At 39.9% G+C, this 17,508-nt stretch overlaps 1 protein-coding gene across 1 annotated transcript; it reads right to left on the reverse strand.

The window, feature by feature from the left end:
- Positions 1–208: 208 nt before the first annotated feature.
- LOC311488445 (interferon alpha/beta receptor 1b-like) lies at positions 209–17,427 on the reverse strand. The gene is made up of 10 exons (XM_084545156.1): positions 16,207–17,427; positions 15,055–15,172; positions 12,994–13,169; positions 11,295–11,424; positions 9,490–9,680; positions 7,670–7,830; positions 6,490–6,643; positions 4,697–4,839; positions 4,292–4,464; positions 209–2,182 (listed from the first exon to the last, which is right to left on the reverse strand). The coding sequence occupies exons 1-10, from the start codon at positions 16,289–16,291 to the stop codon at positions 1,960–1,962; spliced, it is 1,554 nt and encodes a 517-aa protein (XP_084401282.1). The 5' UTR covers positions 16,292–17,427; the 3' UTR covers positions 209–1,959.
- Positions 17,428–17,508: the final 81 nt, after the last annotated feature.

Here is a 17,508-nt window from a genome sequence, read left to right on the forward strand (position 1 = left end):
AATGCGTTACACCCATCCTGCAACACCTTCACTGGCTCCCAATAGGGCAGCATATCCACTTCAAGATCCTCCTCATCATTTACAAAGCTCTCAATAATCGTGTAAAGTGTATTAGTTTCATTGAAAGTGCTGATAAATAAAATGTATTATTATTATTGTTATTAAAAAAAGGGAAAAATGCAATATATACAAATGTGATTGCATACATCCAAACTCATGATAATTGTGAAACTGCGTTATTTCCTCTATAACCGTATCATCAAAATTGATGATTGTTGCACCCCAAATTGTCCCACTGTTCATGTCATGCATCCTGAGTTGGAGTGAAGTTGACTAACAAGGTGAAATACAGAATTGGGTGATAATGTTTTGCTACATGCTTTACAACCAGTCCAACAAAAATAGGGAACATTAAAATTAAAAGTAGCAATAGAAAACTAGACTAACTACTAGAACTACTAGAAAACACAGTGAACAGTGAACCCCCCTTGCCACCATCACCTAAGTGCTGGCTCTGAGGGTCTTGGGCTCAGGGTACCGTGAAAAGCTTTGAGAATATTTTTATGACTCTGGATAAAGAAAACTCCACAAGAGGGAATTGTGACATGAAATCTCAGCAAATTGACAGCTGATGGATGTGAAATAAGATACATACACTGACATCACCATTGCGTTGTACAGTCATTTCATCAGTTACACTGTTTGACATAATTATATAGAGTTTTGACAGACAATGGTGGGCAAGGTGTTGACGTATTGCAGAGTGGGAAGTCTAGAAGCTACAGAAAATTAAACGACAACAGTGATCGAGAGTTGATTTTTTTTGTACTTACTTTTTAATAGACACAGTATAGCGATTTTACAAAAAAAAAACAGCTGTCTTAACAGGAGTTGTGTAGACATAGACATTTCATATCCACTGTTAAGCTTACAGAGCAGACATCTTGTATCTACAGACAAAATAAAAATGCCAAGCTGCATTGCCTTTGTTAAATGCAAAAAGTGTAGAATAAGTGCTTAAGTGTATTTGTGAGGTATCAATGTCTTTGACACAAAAAACAACGAAAGAACGGAACTGATTTCCGATGAATAATGTGAATTAAAGATAGTTAGTTTCTTCCCTCTCTGAGTGGTACAAACATAACATGAAAGTAGGTGGAAAAGTTTTTTTTTTTTTTTTTTTAATGTAAATGAGGAGATTTGTTTGGATGCACTGGTGGATGTTAACAACCTGCTTTGGTAAAACTACATTGTTTAAATTGAACTATTCCAGTTCTTGTAATCTAATCAACCTTTTTTAATATCACCCTGAGAGTAGATGTTCAATTTAACTGAGTAGTGACTGCAACAGACAAGTACACCCACCACCCACAATCTGTCTGTTTAACTAATGCTAATTCATTTGTACCTCGAGGCTACTAATGTGAACTTGTTAAAACAATGTGTCAGTTAAAGAGAAATAACACCAATACGCAGACTGCCAGTGGGTCAGATTAAAGCTTCACATCCATCACTCACATCATGAAAGCAGGGTTAACACAATGGATGTTGGAAATGAGAGAGAGAATGTAAAATATACTCAAATCAGGATCAGCAGTACTTCCTGTTCATAAGCAAGATTATTTTGACCAAAAAGATGGATCTGGGTCTTCAAAGGCATCAGGAAAGTGAGCTCTGTCAGCAGTGAGTTGGTCCATCCTCAGTGACACCCCATCTCCATGGAAGTTGGAAACATTTAGTGCGATAGCAGCAAGTCAGTTTTGTTCATTGTGAATCACTCATGGGCTTATATCGTGTTTTTCCCCTCCATAGTAAGTTTTTTTTTAAAAAAAGCTTAAGCTCCTTGTTTCAAAGTGAAAGGTGGAAAATAGGCACAATTTCCACAAATCTATAGCTTCCTTAATATAAATGTCTCATCATGCTCTTCTTCACAATTGTCTTTTTGTCCCAGGCCCGCCTTCAGACAGACATGTCTGCAGTGCCCTCATCTGCAATCAGAAGTCGGCTGTTGAGGCATGTAACCATCTCGTGCATCTTCACTTTCTCCAGGTCAACTCGGCCCTTCAAGCAGTCTTCTGCAAAGGACAGGCTGTTGTTGGGCTGCTGCATGTTGGAGCTGCCCCCCGTGGAGTAAACGCCAGAGTCTCCACTGCTGCTGCTATTCTGACGACTGTGTCTGCCACTGGAAAGATCAAGGGAAAAGACCATTATCATTATTTTCCATTGATAACTTGCATGTATGGTTTTCTTCAACAATTTTAAGTTACATGTTTCCCATGTCAGTGGGGTAATTAAATCATTTACCTCGGATAAGTGATGATATTGACCAATTTAAAAAAAAAAAAAAAAAAAAAAAAAAAAGCCTAAAAAGAGAGAATGTAAGACCGCTTGAGCCTCTTGTGTTGAAGCGATATGTTTTAGTCCATTTTATTGAGAAGATTACGGGCACTTATCCTAGTGTGACCGTGACAACTAGAAGACATTAACTGCAAAGAAAATGGGCACCTACGCCTAATTTGTCCACTAGGGGTCAGAGTTGCAGACATGACACAAACCCTGAGGCCCAGAACTAAACAGCAAATGGCAGAAATGTGCTGAAATAACACTTGTTTTTCTTAGAAAACTTCAGGGTATTGATAAAATGTTTTGTAAAAGGATTGTTCATTAAATGTTAACATTTTCCTAATGTTCTTCTTTGCACTGACACAAAGGGGACATTTTCGGCCATCATTATGTATAGGTTATTATGTTACTGGTGTGGCTCCACTGAGCACCTGACACCCCTGGTCTACACACTTTACTGTCAAAACTATTACATATTTGATATTTCTATGTATGAACGTGGACAAAACTGAAATTGTGTGCAATGCCCCAGACCAATCATAGAGTATCTGACTTACCTCTAGGATTAGAGTAAGAATAAAACCATCAATTAGAAAACTTTGATAGATTGATGTCAAACAAACAGGAAAGCCTGTTTTTTTCTATTTCTCCCGAACACATCTGTCCCCATTAGTTACATCATTTTAGTCATCAGCCACTTATTTTAATGATGTAATCACAAACAAGTTATTTTTGTTTAGATTTATTTCTGATTTAGTTAGTTAACAGCTACACAGACTGAACAATTTAAAAGGTTCTCCTTACTAATGAATAGACATCACTAAATGGTAAATGGTCCTGTATCTCTTGGTACTCAAAGTGCTTTACAGTCACAATCACTTGACATGACACATTTACTAATTCATTCACAAAAGCACAGCAATTAAGCAGGTGGTTCTTAAAGTGACCCAGGATTTAGTTTGTTCACACTGCTGAAAGAATGTGGTCAAAAGCAGCCCACAAAAACACACAACTGCTATAATAAATGATCGCATGTAAAGGGAAAAGCACCTTAAGTGAAGTCTGTTCATTAGTAATGAGAGCCTTTTAACATATTCTGTCCTTGTAGCTGTTAACTAACTAAGAAATAAATCTAAACACAAATTAACAAATGAAAGTATCTGTGTGTGACCCTGTCATTCAATAACGTATGTATAATAAGTATGTAGTTAATTATTAATACAATGGTAATGTAGGAGCTTCTTGGAGTTAAGTGAGGTCGCATGTGAAGACACATTTTAATGCCTGGTGTGAACACAGGTACTTTTGATCGGATTGCCCAGGTTGGACGTTAATGCAAGGTCTGAACAGGGCCTGAGTGACAGGATCTCAAATACATCCTCCATGCCTCAGGGGCGTGTTCATACCCGGAGCTTGAGCTGGCAACTTGTGATCAGATTACTCAAACAACCAGGTCTGAACAGGAACTATTTTTTCCTTGTAGCTGTTATGTAAATAAAAAATAAATAAACAGAATTAGAATTAGAATTAAATTTAATTACTGAATATGTGTAGGATGTGTAATTCCCTAATAAGAAAAGCGTATTAGCACGTGGTTAGCCAGCAAAATGTTCGTATTGTTGTAGCCTTGTGGCTTTAATACCTCAGTAATGACTGGTGTCTTTATATAGGAAATCTTTCTTTCACTGGACTCAGTTAAAAACTGAGCTCTGTGTGGGTCTCTTGATTAACTAACATCAGGGCAACATAAGTCACTCTTCACTTTCAGTAAGTACGATAGACTTAACAGTTCATTACATTCTAGGATTTGTATTAGTACTGGAGTACTGAAGTCTGTTGGCCCAATATTTCACCCCTTTCACCTTCCAGAAATTTCCAAATTAATACATGAGTTATTTGCATGCAGAGCAACACTTCAGTAGATGGAGCATCAAAAATGAAATATAACCTGGTGTCTGGCTGCAGGCCTGATGGGGGTCCTGTCAGGGCCTCAGGGGGAGGAATGAGGACTTCCAGGTCCGTTGGCTCTGGGCAGACTGTGACGTTATCACAGAAGAGCTCTAATTCTGACTTTAAGGTGAGGAGGTGAGGAGTGTCAGACCCAGGAGAGTCACAGAGAGTCTGGAAGGGGAGACAAGAGAGGCCGAGATGAGACAAAGGGATTTGGCTTTTTTTTTTTTTTTTTTTTTAAAACACAGCAGTACCAGCAACTATAAGTTGTTTCCCCCAGTCAGTTAATTAAATATGCCAAAACTACATCAATAGGTGTTAGGATGTTAAAACCATGAAATAGATTTGCCTGCTGCCTGCACATAGTGAAATCTGTAATGACACAAATGATATTGTGGTGTACCTGTGTGAAATGTGAAGCCAGCTTGGTGGATGGGTGGAAAGTTTCCTTGACTTTCTGGTAGCACCAAAAGGGGCTGAAGAGTAAGAGCAGCACGGCCAGGAAGCAGACAATGTACCCCATGGTCTGCCACCATGGAACAGCACCTGCGTGTACACACATATTGTACATGCATAAACTGGATCGTATTTGTGTATAGTTAGATGTTAAAAGCTCAAGTTGTCGTCACATCCTCCCAACACACACACACAATAGCCTACTATTTTAGAGCATATGCCAGGGTAGTTGTTGAGCTTTGTAATGCTAACCGCTGTTTGCAGTTTACACTATACCTTTAGATTTGATATAAATCTGGTGTAGTATAAACAATTAGCTTACACTACACCGTTTTCAGAGGCAGTTTTAAATGCATTTGGATACTGATAACCAGAACAAATATTTGGATACTAGTATTGATTGATTTAGTCGTGTAATTTTTAGATTTTAAAAATGTGCCATTTAAAAAAAACCTGTTCTTAAAACTGTTTTACAGTAACGCCATTTGGCCAGTTGAAAGAACGAATGCGTGAACACACCCTAGTCCAGTAGGAGACTAGGGTGTGGATCAGTAAATTTACAGCAGGTTGTTCCACTGCTGTCTGTTTTATTTAGATTTGATTCCCTGTGACGTCACATGTTGTGGTGCATTCAATGCTCCCTGATGTGGCAGGCTAACCTAACCTAACCCTAACCCTAACCCTTTCAAATCCTGTTAAGCACACAGGCATATAAAGCACTTCGGTGTGCAACATAGGGTTCATAATTTATTCGCGTCTCCTCTCATGTGAATTTTCTCCCAAAAACATTTTTTGGGCTTATTATATTCTAATTAACATTCATCTCTGAACCACCTAGAATTTACTCACCATAATAATGATAATAATAATGATAATAACAATGAAGAAAAAAGAAAATCAGTGATGTACACACAATGCCCAAAAATGCTCAAACATCAAAGTGTGGGTATTTCTAAAAAATGACACAGTGCACTTTATCACTAATGGCCACTATGACAAAGATCCACATTTATATCAACTTTACTCTCCGAGTGGGTTTAGCAAATCCAACCTTTAGCAAATACATAATACAGCTGCATTCCAATTGCAATCACGTAATCAAGTCAAATCACTGCCAACGCTGTGCTAATTAATGACAAAATATAGTAAAGAACACATTTTCTGATAAGGTCATACCTGCATAAATAAAACAATCAAATTTATTTAACAGTATTATTAAAACTGAAATAAAGTTAAAGATTGAAATGGGCTCTTCATTCATAGATAAAATGTTAAAATATGTTTTAACAGTACGTTTTATATAGATTTAGATGAACCAGCAACTGAGTGAAAAACAAAAACGTGCAAGGAGAGAGAAAAACAATAGAAATCCTTGATAATAATAACCATGATAATTAATACTGTCAAGAGGTCCTTCTCATAACACAGTAAACAATTGTAGATTAAAGTTTGTCAAGAATGGTCACAAATGCGTGTTCCACGATCCACAAGTGAAAGATAAGATTCACAAACACAAACGGTTTGTGCCCGAATTTTGGTGTGGATTTTAATTCACACGCAACTACTGAGCAATCTGAACATGCGCACAATAATTTCACACATGCACACACAGCAGTCTGAATAAATATTATTTTATGCAGTGCCATCACCGTTCCTCAAAGGTGACGCCAAAGCATGTGGCTATATAAATGTATGTATGTTGCACATTTATAAAATCATTATCTTTTCACTCAAATGTACCTTCAGTCTGCATGCAGTGCGGTGAGGTGAAGCTGCTGTTCTTGTCGTAGAATTCGTAGCGTGACCGCACGCTCACACAATACCAGGTCCAGGGCTTCAGATTTGACAGAGTAACCAAGCTGACGTTGCTCTGCAATGACGGAGTCGTAAAGTCCTAGGGAACACAAGGAGAGTGCAATTTAAAATCCACGACGGTTACTTCATTTATGTACTGCCATATTAATGTTACATTCTGAGTTAGGATCTGCGCTAAGATGGCTGTAGGGATATAGTGAAATGAAGCATGGAAGGAAGGATGGCACTTTGCAATCCAACATCCGCCTTGCAGTCAAGATACAATGGAGTAATAATGGCGTAGAGGCACAGTCATGTGGATAAAAAACATCCGAGTTTGTTCCAGCGTGTTTAACTACCTGCGCATAGCGACCCTGTGACTACAGTTTCTTCTTATGCCTTGGACAACATTACGGTTGCAAAATCAGGATTTTAAAAGTGCAGCGTAGTTGCTTCAAGATGGCTTAAACTGAATGCTGGTTAACATGTAGTATGCCTGGTTCACGTTTCCATGGCAATCTAATACTTTACGCATTCTGTTGCCCAATAACAGATACAGAAAAATATGTCCACATACAGCTTTACTGGTAATATTGCCATGTAAAATACTGTATGAATGAACACAGAGTAACAAAGAACAAATTGAAGCAAACACCTGAAGAGAAACATTTCTCCATTTATGCTTAAGACTTCTTGTAGTGTCAATTATTTGTAAAGGACTTTGAGGATTTTAGAGCTAACTGCAGTTGACCTGCTTACTGCTTTATGTAAAAACAGCTCACAGGAAAACACTGCACTAGTTCACTTCCCTTGCAACAGACAGGAAACACCTCTTCCACCTGTGCAGAGCGTAGCTGCACACCAATAAATCAGCATACGTTAAAGACGCGTAACAGAAATATAGGAAATAGGTGCTCAGCTAATAAGGTTAATTATGGCAGCTTTATTAGTTTAAGTGGGAAATGCAGCATCAGTTGTCACCAGGTGTCTTTCAGGAATGAACAGAAGATGGAACATAATTCAACAGAATTAAGAGAAACAGAAATTTACTGTAGGTTAAAAACGGTTGCAAGACACATAAAAGGACAGACGATTCAATCTGAGGAAGGTAGTTCAGTGCACCTACCTGTCTGTCTGCAGAGCGCTCCCAAACATAAATAAGGTAGTACAGGTGTGAAATATGGTCCTTCATGGAGCTGTTGGTGCTGGTCAGAGGGTCAGTGATGAAAACATCCAGGCCACTTCCAGCAGGAGCAAGGTCTACTTTGGATGGAGGGCCCACATCAGCTAGAAGGAGCAGGACACAGAGACATGATATGAGGTTTCTGTTCTTCAGTAGGTAAAAAACTACAACCAATGTGTAATCATTTTCTAAGCATTTTAAATGAAATGTAGCCATAACTACAAAAAACGTAGGCTTATAGTGTCACCAAACAATTAAAAAAAGAAAAATATCATTAAAGTTTAGATTTAAATAGGCATTATTTTCTGAGTGGGATAACACTGTTAAAGCTCTGATAAAAATACTGTGTCTCAAATATGCCATCTTTCTTACATTCCTAAATAACTTATTAGTACTTGAAAGTAGACTAGACTTGTTGTGTCATGCTAATGGAACAGGACCGCAGCAGGGTGTGAGTAATACTCAGTGCTTAGTATCACACAACTAATAAGTTAGGCTATTATCATCACATGACTGTTCCTCATCTCCTGGTGATACCCTGCAATAAGATGAAACATATCCACAGTGAAATCTGGAAGCCTCCCAGGAGAAGGGGAACTGGAACTGAAACTCCATTAAAACGGCCTGTGAGCTATCTGGCAGCCGGTTGCCTTACAGGCGGTTTAGGCTTCTGTGTCAAATTGACACAGAAGCGAAGGCGACAGCGCAGCGAAGGCGACAGCGCAGCGCATACGCAGTGCACACACAGACCGTACACAGACCCTAGCGCTGAAGCTGAGAGCTGTGATTGCACCGCTTGGTAGTAGCATGTTTCTGCTTTAGTACGTCCGGCTGCTTCTCCATGTCCACAATTTTCAAATTCATTCATGCGTAGATTACGGCGTCTATGTCTGGCGGTACCTTAAATGAGCCTTAAGCCTGGCAATTCTAGATCACCTCTACTGTACACATGACCCTGCTTGACTACTAAACTCAGGTACAGGCAAAGCACTAAGGAGCACTTTGAAAACAACAACACACGCAGCATGTGGAGAGGCATCAGGACAATAACGGACTACAAGTGCAGCAACCATCATGTCAGCCTTGATCCCACCCTCCCCTACACCCTGAACAGTTTCTCTGCACGCTTCGATACACCTGGCTGGGAAGAAACTAGGCCTCTCTCCCAGCTGGAGGAGCAACCTTTTGTCAGCATCTTGTCCTGCAGCTTCACCAAATGAGCTCCACCCTGAGGAGGATCAACATCAACAAAGCTGCAGGACCTGATAAAGCGGCGGGCCGCACCCTGAGACTATGTGCTGACCAGCGGGCAGGAGTTTTTCTGGACATTTTCAACTTGTCTCTGCAGCTGGCCACAGTCTGCCCCAAGTCCTCCATCATTGTACCTGTACCTAAAAAGCCGGCTGTCACCTGCCTCAATGATTACCGCCCTTTCGCTCTGACCCCAGTAATAATGAAGTGCTTTGAGAGGATCATCCTGACGCACATCAAGGACGCCATCCCTGCCCACCAGATCGCCTACAGGGGGAACTGACATGGTCTGTCAACATTGCACACCTGGTGAAGAAGGCTCATTTGAACTCTGTCCACGAGAACTGGATCTGAAAGAGTGCTAGCCGGATCGCTGCAGATCCCACCCACCCGGGCCATGGACTGTTTGTACCTCTTCCGTCATAGAAAATGTACAGAAACATCAGCTTCCTCCCCAGAGCTGTGAAGTCAATCACCCCCTTATTCATTTCCAAGTCATCCCTCTCTCTTACCGTCTCTGTCAGGGCGGAATTCCTTCTGCACCCAGTCCGAGTGACACCCGTTCGCATTGGCTTGCACACGAAGCATGAAGGTGCCAAAATAGTGCAGGTTTAACGTGGTAAAGTCACAAAACTTGTCTGAGGTCTCTTTACACACAAACAACCACTTTGGACTCCTCTTCTTAGACTTCAGATGGCGCGCCCTTGGTTGATAAGAACAAAAACAGAAGTCATTAACCATGGTAACTTTTTTGTCTTTTTAGCAACATATCATGCAAAACCATTATGTTATTGCATCTTGTAGCTTCTGATTAGAAGCTATAAGAGACAATAAAATTACACTGACAGACATCTAATATATTGGCTGATTCATGACTGGTGCCTGACAGGGCCACAAAAATCAATGGAAGATCCCAGGTGGTGAAATCCTCCCTCAATAATGTAATGCAGTCTGCAGACTAATCCTCCAATCCTCCAAAAGAGGCATTATTTAAAAGCACTGTGTGAAAAATGAAAGTACTATGGGCGAGTAATAACTGTGTAGCTCATCTGCTGAAGGCATCCTATGGTAACCTATAATGTATCTGTGGACAAACTAACACAGTTATACAACAAACAATGTAACTAACACTTAATTAACTTTAAACTGAGGACTATTAGGAGAGATATGCAAGATGGCACCCCAGTGTGTGGCCAGCCGTCTGCCTCTGCTACCTATATCAATAAAGTACATTTACAGTTACATTTTGAATAATTTTTCTGATAAGTCTTTAAATCAATTATTTATTTTTTTCAGTTAATCTATTGGTTATTTTCTAAGTAGTTTATGAAACCTTTGGTTAACACATAACAAAATGATAACCACTGTTTAAATGGAAACTAATATTTATATGGAAAAGCCTGCTTACACTAGTGCATAACGATGACTATGATTACTTACTTGTTTAGTTTAGAGGTTTCTATGCGCATAAACAAACCGTGTACAACTTGCAAGTACAGCAGAAAACAGCACTGGCATACTAGCACGTAGTATCTGTTGTAGGGACTATTGGTTGAGTTCTTATCTGTAACACAACTGATGAGAATATGACAACGACTCCCAGGAACTGACCACCTTTCAAGAATCAGACAAAATGCTGTCATGTTATCTTGTCGCAAAGCATTTGCACTGCTGTAGTTTTTTTTTTTTTTTTTTGAAAGCATTCATCATATTATTGGGTGAATGTGCCTATTTTTATTAGTTTAGATTTAAAGAATTCCCACACGTTAGGCAATCTGGTCAGCAGCATGCCTGGCAGCAGGAGATGCCATAATTGGGAATGAGTATGAACAGCCTGAACAGTCAACATATTCCAGACAAATTGACGTAATAATGCAATCAACATCACTTCCCAGTCTTCTTGTTTAGCTTTTAGTAAATGGCCTTGCTTTTATATAGCGCTTTTCTACCTATTGGTACTCAAAGCGCTTTACAGTCACAGACACATCAACCCATTCGCTCACACAAGCACACACACATTCACACATCAGTGCCACACACTGGGAGCAACTGGAGGTTCAGACACTTCGGCATGTGGCACATGGTTCGTGGACAACACGCTCTACCTACTGAGCCACAGTAAGGTCTGCACTTTAGGGGAATAAAAGAGGTTGGATCCTCTCTGTTCAGCTGTGCTACAGTGGTGTGCCGTTTCATTTTTGACGTGCATCAAGGCGATGGCTGATGGTATTTGTGGTTGAGTAAAGAGAGTTTCTCACAAAGTCATAAAAATAATAGCCTATTAAAAGTCTTAAACATTGAACAACATGAGACTTACGCAACGTATTGTGTTGTGAAGGTGACGTTGTCAAACTCTTCAGCACTCTGGTCCCACTCCCAGCGCAGTGTGTAATAAGTGTTCAAGGTATCCATGGCAACATCCCGAGGAGGGGCCAGCTCTACTTCAGCTGAAAGATAAAAGGAAAAAGACTTAAAAATCACATATAATCACTTCATTATTGAATAGCCCTTATTATGCGGCTGAAATTTTACAGTATATTCCTTATCAGTATATCTGCAGAATATTAATTAAACCAAAATCTAGGTAAGTTTAAAATTTCAAAATCCAAAAATGAGAAAAGAACTGGTTTTAAAAATATTCTTGTCCCATCAGCATATTAGTATCCGCCTGTCCATGGTCCCCATTTTGGTTTTTAGGGAAGTTGAACACTTTTCCATTTTCCCAAAACAGCTGGCTAGTGTAGTTTTTAATGAAAGTCAATGAAAAAAGACTAAATAGTGCATTTGTTGGGGACTATTTTCAGTGGTGGATTTTGTCAGTTGGTGAGTATTTCTTTCAGCAGTTTTTGAACAGCAACAACAACAAGTACCCAATGATTTATCAAGTGAGGGAAAAAAATTATCTAAAGGGAGAAGAAAAAAGCCAAAAAAAAAGCAGAAGTGGGCCAACTTTGTTTTCGTCTTCTGTACAGTGTAACCTCTAAAAAGAGGATCAGATCAAAGCAAACAAAAAAACATAAATCACTGAATATTTCTAACTGCTGAGATTCTGCTGCCTTTCATCGTTTTTGTTGAAGGAATATAGCCATTTCAAGTCATTTGGCATCCCTTGCTAGCTCAATAAAGGCGAAAATAAATATTCACACCAAAACTTGTTTAAACTGTCTGCATGACTCATCAGGACATGGATAACAAAAGAAATTAATTTGTGTGAAGGAGAAATGGATTTTTTGGGGGAAATTTCCAGCTGATCTTAGTGATTCCAGCGTGTTCAAGCCATAATGGTTTCTCTTTCAACAACCGAGAAACCACACAAGAAAAAGAGGAACAAAGAAGGAATCAAGACACGGATATTAAAATCCCCAAGCATAGGAAGTCCATCATATTTGGCCATAAGAAATGAAAGAAATCTTAAATGTATTCATTAAAACCACTTTTGGCCTTGGGCAGCGTATATACCAATTTATCATCCTAACATACGAGACAATGTCGAGTCATGCTACAGAGAGGATATCCATCATCTGGTCAAGTGTGTGTGGCTTGGACAATATTCTGATCCACAACAACAAAAGGGAGTCTGGATTTTAAGGAACCAGGACACAAAGGACTGATTTACTGTAATTTATACTGTAAAGCAGTATGGCTCGAGAGCCAGAAGGGGCTCTTTCGATGACTCCATCTGGCTCGCAGATAAATCTTAGCTGACATTTCTTAACACAATAAGTAATGAATAATTCCGCTGACAGTTTAAAACTGCGGTCAAGTGAGCCGTCGTTCGCAGAAGGGTTGGATTTTTCTTGCACGTCTATTTGTTTACACATGGTACGGGTGCCGGGACAGGCCAAAATGCGAAATGCAAAAAAACCCCAAAAACCTAAAAAAAAATTTATTCGGTGGAAGAAATATTATATGGCTCTCGCAGAAATTTATTTTAAAATACGTGGCTTTCATGGCTCTCTCAGCCGAAAAAGTTGCCGACCCTTGAACTAAACTGATGCTAACACTAGGTTTCTTACCGTGTATTCTGCAAGCGTTGACTGGTTTGGAGAAACTTCCTTGTCTCTCTGCTTGCACACGCAGTCTAACACAGGCATGCTCGGCCTCAGCTTTGGGCAAAGTGACATTGCAGGAATTTGAAGATATCTTGGTGCAGGCTGGTACAGCTTTCCACTCAGTGCAATTATTGTCAGAGCTAAGGACAAGAAACAGAAACAAGACTTGACTCCACAATTTAAAACTATTATTTAAACTATGACACATAAGAACTACTGCCAATATGTGATTTCATAATTATTATTTGCTTGATCATTAGTTGCCCAAAATAGTTGTAAATTCAATGAATTGCTTAATTGTGGCAGCTCTAAATAATACTTTGTACACAGACACACTGTGTGCATTACCGCTGGCTTCGAATGACGGATGGGTATTATCAATATTTTGATTTACGTGAACACCCACACATTACCAGAAACTAGAGACGAGACATTTTACACGGAGGCACCGAAGCCTGTTTCACTTTACTGAAGCAGAGTGGTTCAAAACAGTGTCGAGGCTTGTATCAAATCTCCCTGATCACAAGGTAAGACCAATGACGTTGGAGGCTTCATACGTGACAATGAAACATCGACTAATTCCAATAATTTACACCCCTTCATTCCTTATAAGGAGACACAAAATGCTTGGTGCTCCCCCTCGGCTTCACAGTGTTGCATAAGAACTTCTCAGAAACCTTTAGTCATACCTCCAAAACACTGATGTTGAAATACCTGTGATCTCACATCACAGCAAAAACCTGTCATATCAATCTGAACCATGTTTCAAGTAATAGGTGGTAACAGGGCAACACATTCAAAAGTTTTACTAGTAAATACATTCATCTTCTAAGATCGAATCTCTTTACAGTACAATCAGGAAGAAGGCCGAAAAGCTTCACAAGGCTTCATCCTTCATACCTGGCTCATCCTCACTGTCAACAACATGCACAGCACTCAGTTCAAGTTCATTTGTGTAGCTGCATTGGCACTGCAACAAACTTAAAAAATAACTGAACATGTGTTCAGACTTGGAGGAAAAAAGTACTAAAAGACAAAAGTCCAGCAGCACAGACACGGACACAGGTAAGAAGACAGCTCAGGTTCTCCTGTTGAGGCAGTTCTGCATGCAGTGTGTGGCATCCTTGGTAGAGGGTGACACTTTTTCGGGGCTCCCGCGGGTCACGGTATTCCCACAGGACTATCGGTAACGACAGGGACACGGAGCCGGAGATTAAATTAAAACGGGGATCACGTGATCAGGATATGACAGGAGTATTTTTGTGGGCTCGGGATGGGATGGGAGCGACAATTGATTCCCGTGTCACCCTCTAATCCTTGGTAGGGATGTGGACGTGGTGGAGGAGTACAAATACCTGGGAGTGACTATCGACAACAGGCTGGACTGGAAGACCAACAGTACAGCTGTGTACAAGAAGGGCTGCAGCAGACTCTATTTCCTGGGGAAGCTGAGGTCCTTCATTGTGTGTAGCAAGATACTGGAAGTGTTTTACCAGTCTGTTGTGGCCAGCACCCTTTTCTCTGCTGTGATCTGCTGGGGGAACAGCATTACAACCAGTGACGCCAACAGACTGAATAAACTGATCAGGAAGCCTGGCTCCGTCACTGGCTGCCGACAGAATCATGGATAACCCTGACCACCCTCTCCACCATACAACAGACAGACAACGAGGCACCTTCTCCAGAAGTCTCCGACAAATTCGCTGTTGTAAGGAACGCTACAGGAAATCTTTCCTGCCTCAACCCATCAGTCTGTAGAACTCCTCATCTGTGTGTGACAGATGCCACTCTGGACTGGACTTATTGTTACTGCATATTTGTTATATAATGATAATTTGTTATTATCTGAGTTTGTATGCTGAGTGCCTGTACACTGCTGCTGCAATCTATCTATCTATCTATCTATCTATCTATCTATCTATCTAAATAGAGCCAGGCACTGACGTGATAATGATGTTGAGCTTCAAAACTGCTCAGCTGGAAACCGTTGGCTGACATCAGGGTGGGTTTGTCCATAGGCCTCACCTGCAGCACTGAATGGTGTAAGTGGTGTTCCTCCTGTCCTCTGTGGCAGGATCCCATGTCATCTCCCCCTGATCAACACGGACATTCAGTGGTGGTGGTGGTCTCTCCTTAGCCAATACTGGAACACAAATAAAGACAATTTGTGACAAAGGGTGATGGCAGAAAAAAATACTCCTGATTTGACTTTTCCACCGCTTTAGGAAAGTACAGCTTCAGTTTTAAAATGTTTCCAATCCACTTCCTCATTTTGTTAACCGTTTAACCATTTAAGATAAACTGACTAAAGTATTTGTAACAAAAAGACTACAGTCTCGAGAAAACATGCGTAACAAAGTTTAGGGGTGCTCAAGTACCCCTAAACTTTGTCCCAAGTGTCAAAGTGTCCCAGCAAAATAAAAGTTGTTTTATTTTAAAAGGGTTTGTCTATGATAAGACGACAAAAAATAGCTCAATCGAAGAAAATATGTTTAAAAATAACATTTTAACGTGGACCACCTGAGGCGTGTGGCTCCTATAAGTTACCAAACGATCTATTTACTTTATCACTCAGCACCAACACATTCCAGTCATTAGCAACAGCCCTAACTTTTACTGTTGTCGTTATTGTTCAGTAGGAGTTTACTAGCTGATGTTTTTTTCTCTCTCTGGTAAGCTAATAGTGCAGGTTGTCAATCAACCTTTGTCCACAGTTTATATTAAGCTTCTGGTCTGTGCATATGTGTTGATGTCAAAGCCAAGGTTTAAGACTAATACTGCCTATCTACAGAGGACATTTACAGTTTTTGCAATGATGGGTGGGGCTTTGGTACCTTTCTCTTTCTCGTCCATCAGTTATATGAAAACTTAAAACTTAAGCCTAAGAGCATAATAAGATACAGTTAGAATAAGTATATATATATTTGAAGTTACTTTGGTGTAAGTAACTTAAAAGTAATGCAGTAGTGCCTTACAATTCAGAGACAGTAATATTATAATGTAACGAATGACTTTGAAATGACAGTAACAAGTAATACATAATATATTACGTTTTTGAAGAAACTTGCCCAACACTGGTTGGACACCTCTTTAATGCCGCCTCATAGCATAGCAGCTAGGGCTAACAAGGCTAGCCAGCTAAAAACCAAAACTCGGCTGAGAACTTCGATGAGGTACCTTGGAGGACGGCTTGGTAGCACAGGAGAATAAGAAACATGGCGGCGGCGTCATTTCGTAGAGTGCGGCGAGTCCCCGGGAACATTAGTCTCCATTACAGGCGGAACGTGTCTGATGTACGGCTACAACATAACATTCGGTGTGTAACAGTCAATGTTTAGCATTCAATGCTAGCTCATCACTTCCTCAAAGCGTGACGGAAATACAGGAAGTTCCTTTTTTTTTTTGTTGTAGCTCACTTCCTGAAACGCCTCTTAAAGGAAAACGTAATACCAATACTAATAATACTAATAACACTAATACTACAACTTCAAGATGAATGGCGTGCTCAATTCCTTTTGAGTTTGATTTGGGTGCTCTTCGGTCCAAGGTAGAACATCTGAGAGGCAGCGTAGAGAAGGAATTCTCTGAAGCCGAGGCACTCCTTAATTAAAATGTCTTTATTACAAAAATGACATGTCCTAACTAATGTCCAGTTAGTATTAATACTAATACAAATACTACTACTACTATTAATAAGAAGAAGAAGACGACAACGAAGGAAGAGGAGAAGACCCAAAACACAAGATACACATTCACATTCGCAGTCATTCACATACACACTAATAATATCTCTACTGGTATTAGTGAAGTTATAAACCACGAGACAGCAGCTTTAAATTATATTTTTTTCTTTCAAAGTAGACAAATCACAAAGCACTTCCATCAGTGGGAGACAATTTTCCATAACTCTGTGCATTTAATGTACAACCTCAGGATGATTTGAGGAGCTTCCTTGCCCTGATATCTCCTCCTTTTGCCAGCTTATTATTCCAGCAGGGTATCTGACGACTTGCAGGGCTTATGCATTTATAGCATGGATCTTTTTCTTCCCATTCACCTGACTTTTCAGGACTTGCCTTACTTCATGATGCTGTGGTGTATATGAGCTTGTTCGCCTCAGTGAAGGTCACAGAAATGAATTGTTGGAAATTCAGGCTTTAAATGTTCTAGTAGACTTTCAGAAGTCTAGTGGCCTTATGCAATCTCGCAGAGTGGGAATGATGATATCTCCCCTTGCAGTAGCATTTGTATTGTACCTTATATTAGTGGCATTAAGCTGTAGCCCCAGTATATAGCCCACTGTATTGTATACTGTATATTTGTACTGTAGTCTGTACATGATTATTGGCCATCTATACTGTTCACTGATGGCCTTGAACATATCACCTCTAAGTATCATGCCATCATGATGTTTGTATTTTGGTGTATGTACACTGAATGCACTGCTTGCCTTTAGTTTACTTGTCTTTTCAGAAGGCA

This window comes from Chelon labrosus, assembly GCF_963514085.1.
Source record: "Chelon labrosus genome assembly, chromosome: 5".
NCBI classification, from domain to species: domain Eukaryota; kingdom Metazoa; phylum Chordata; class Actinopteri; order Mugiliformes; family Mugilidae; genus Chelon; species Chelon labrosus.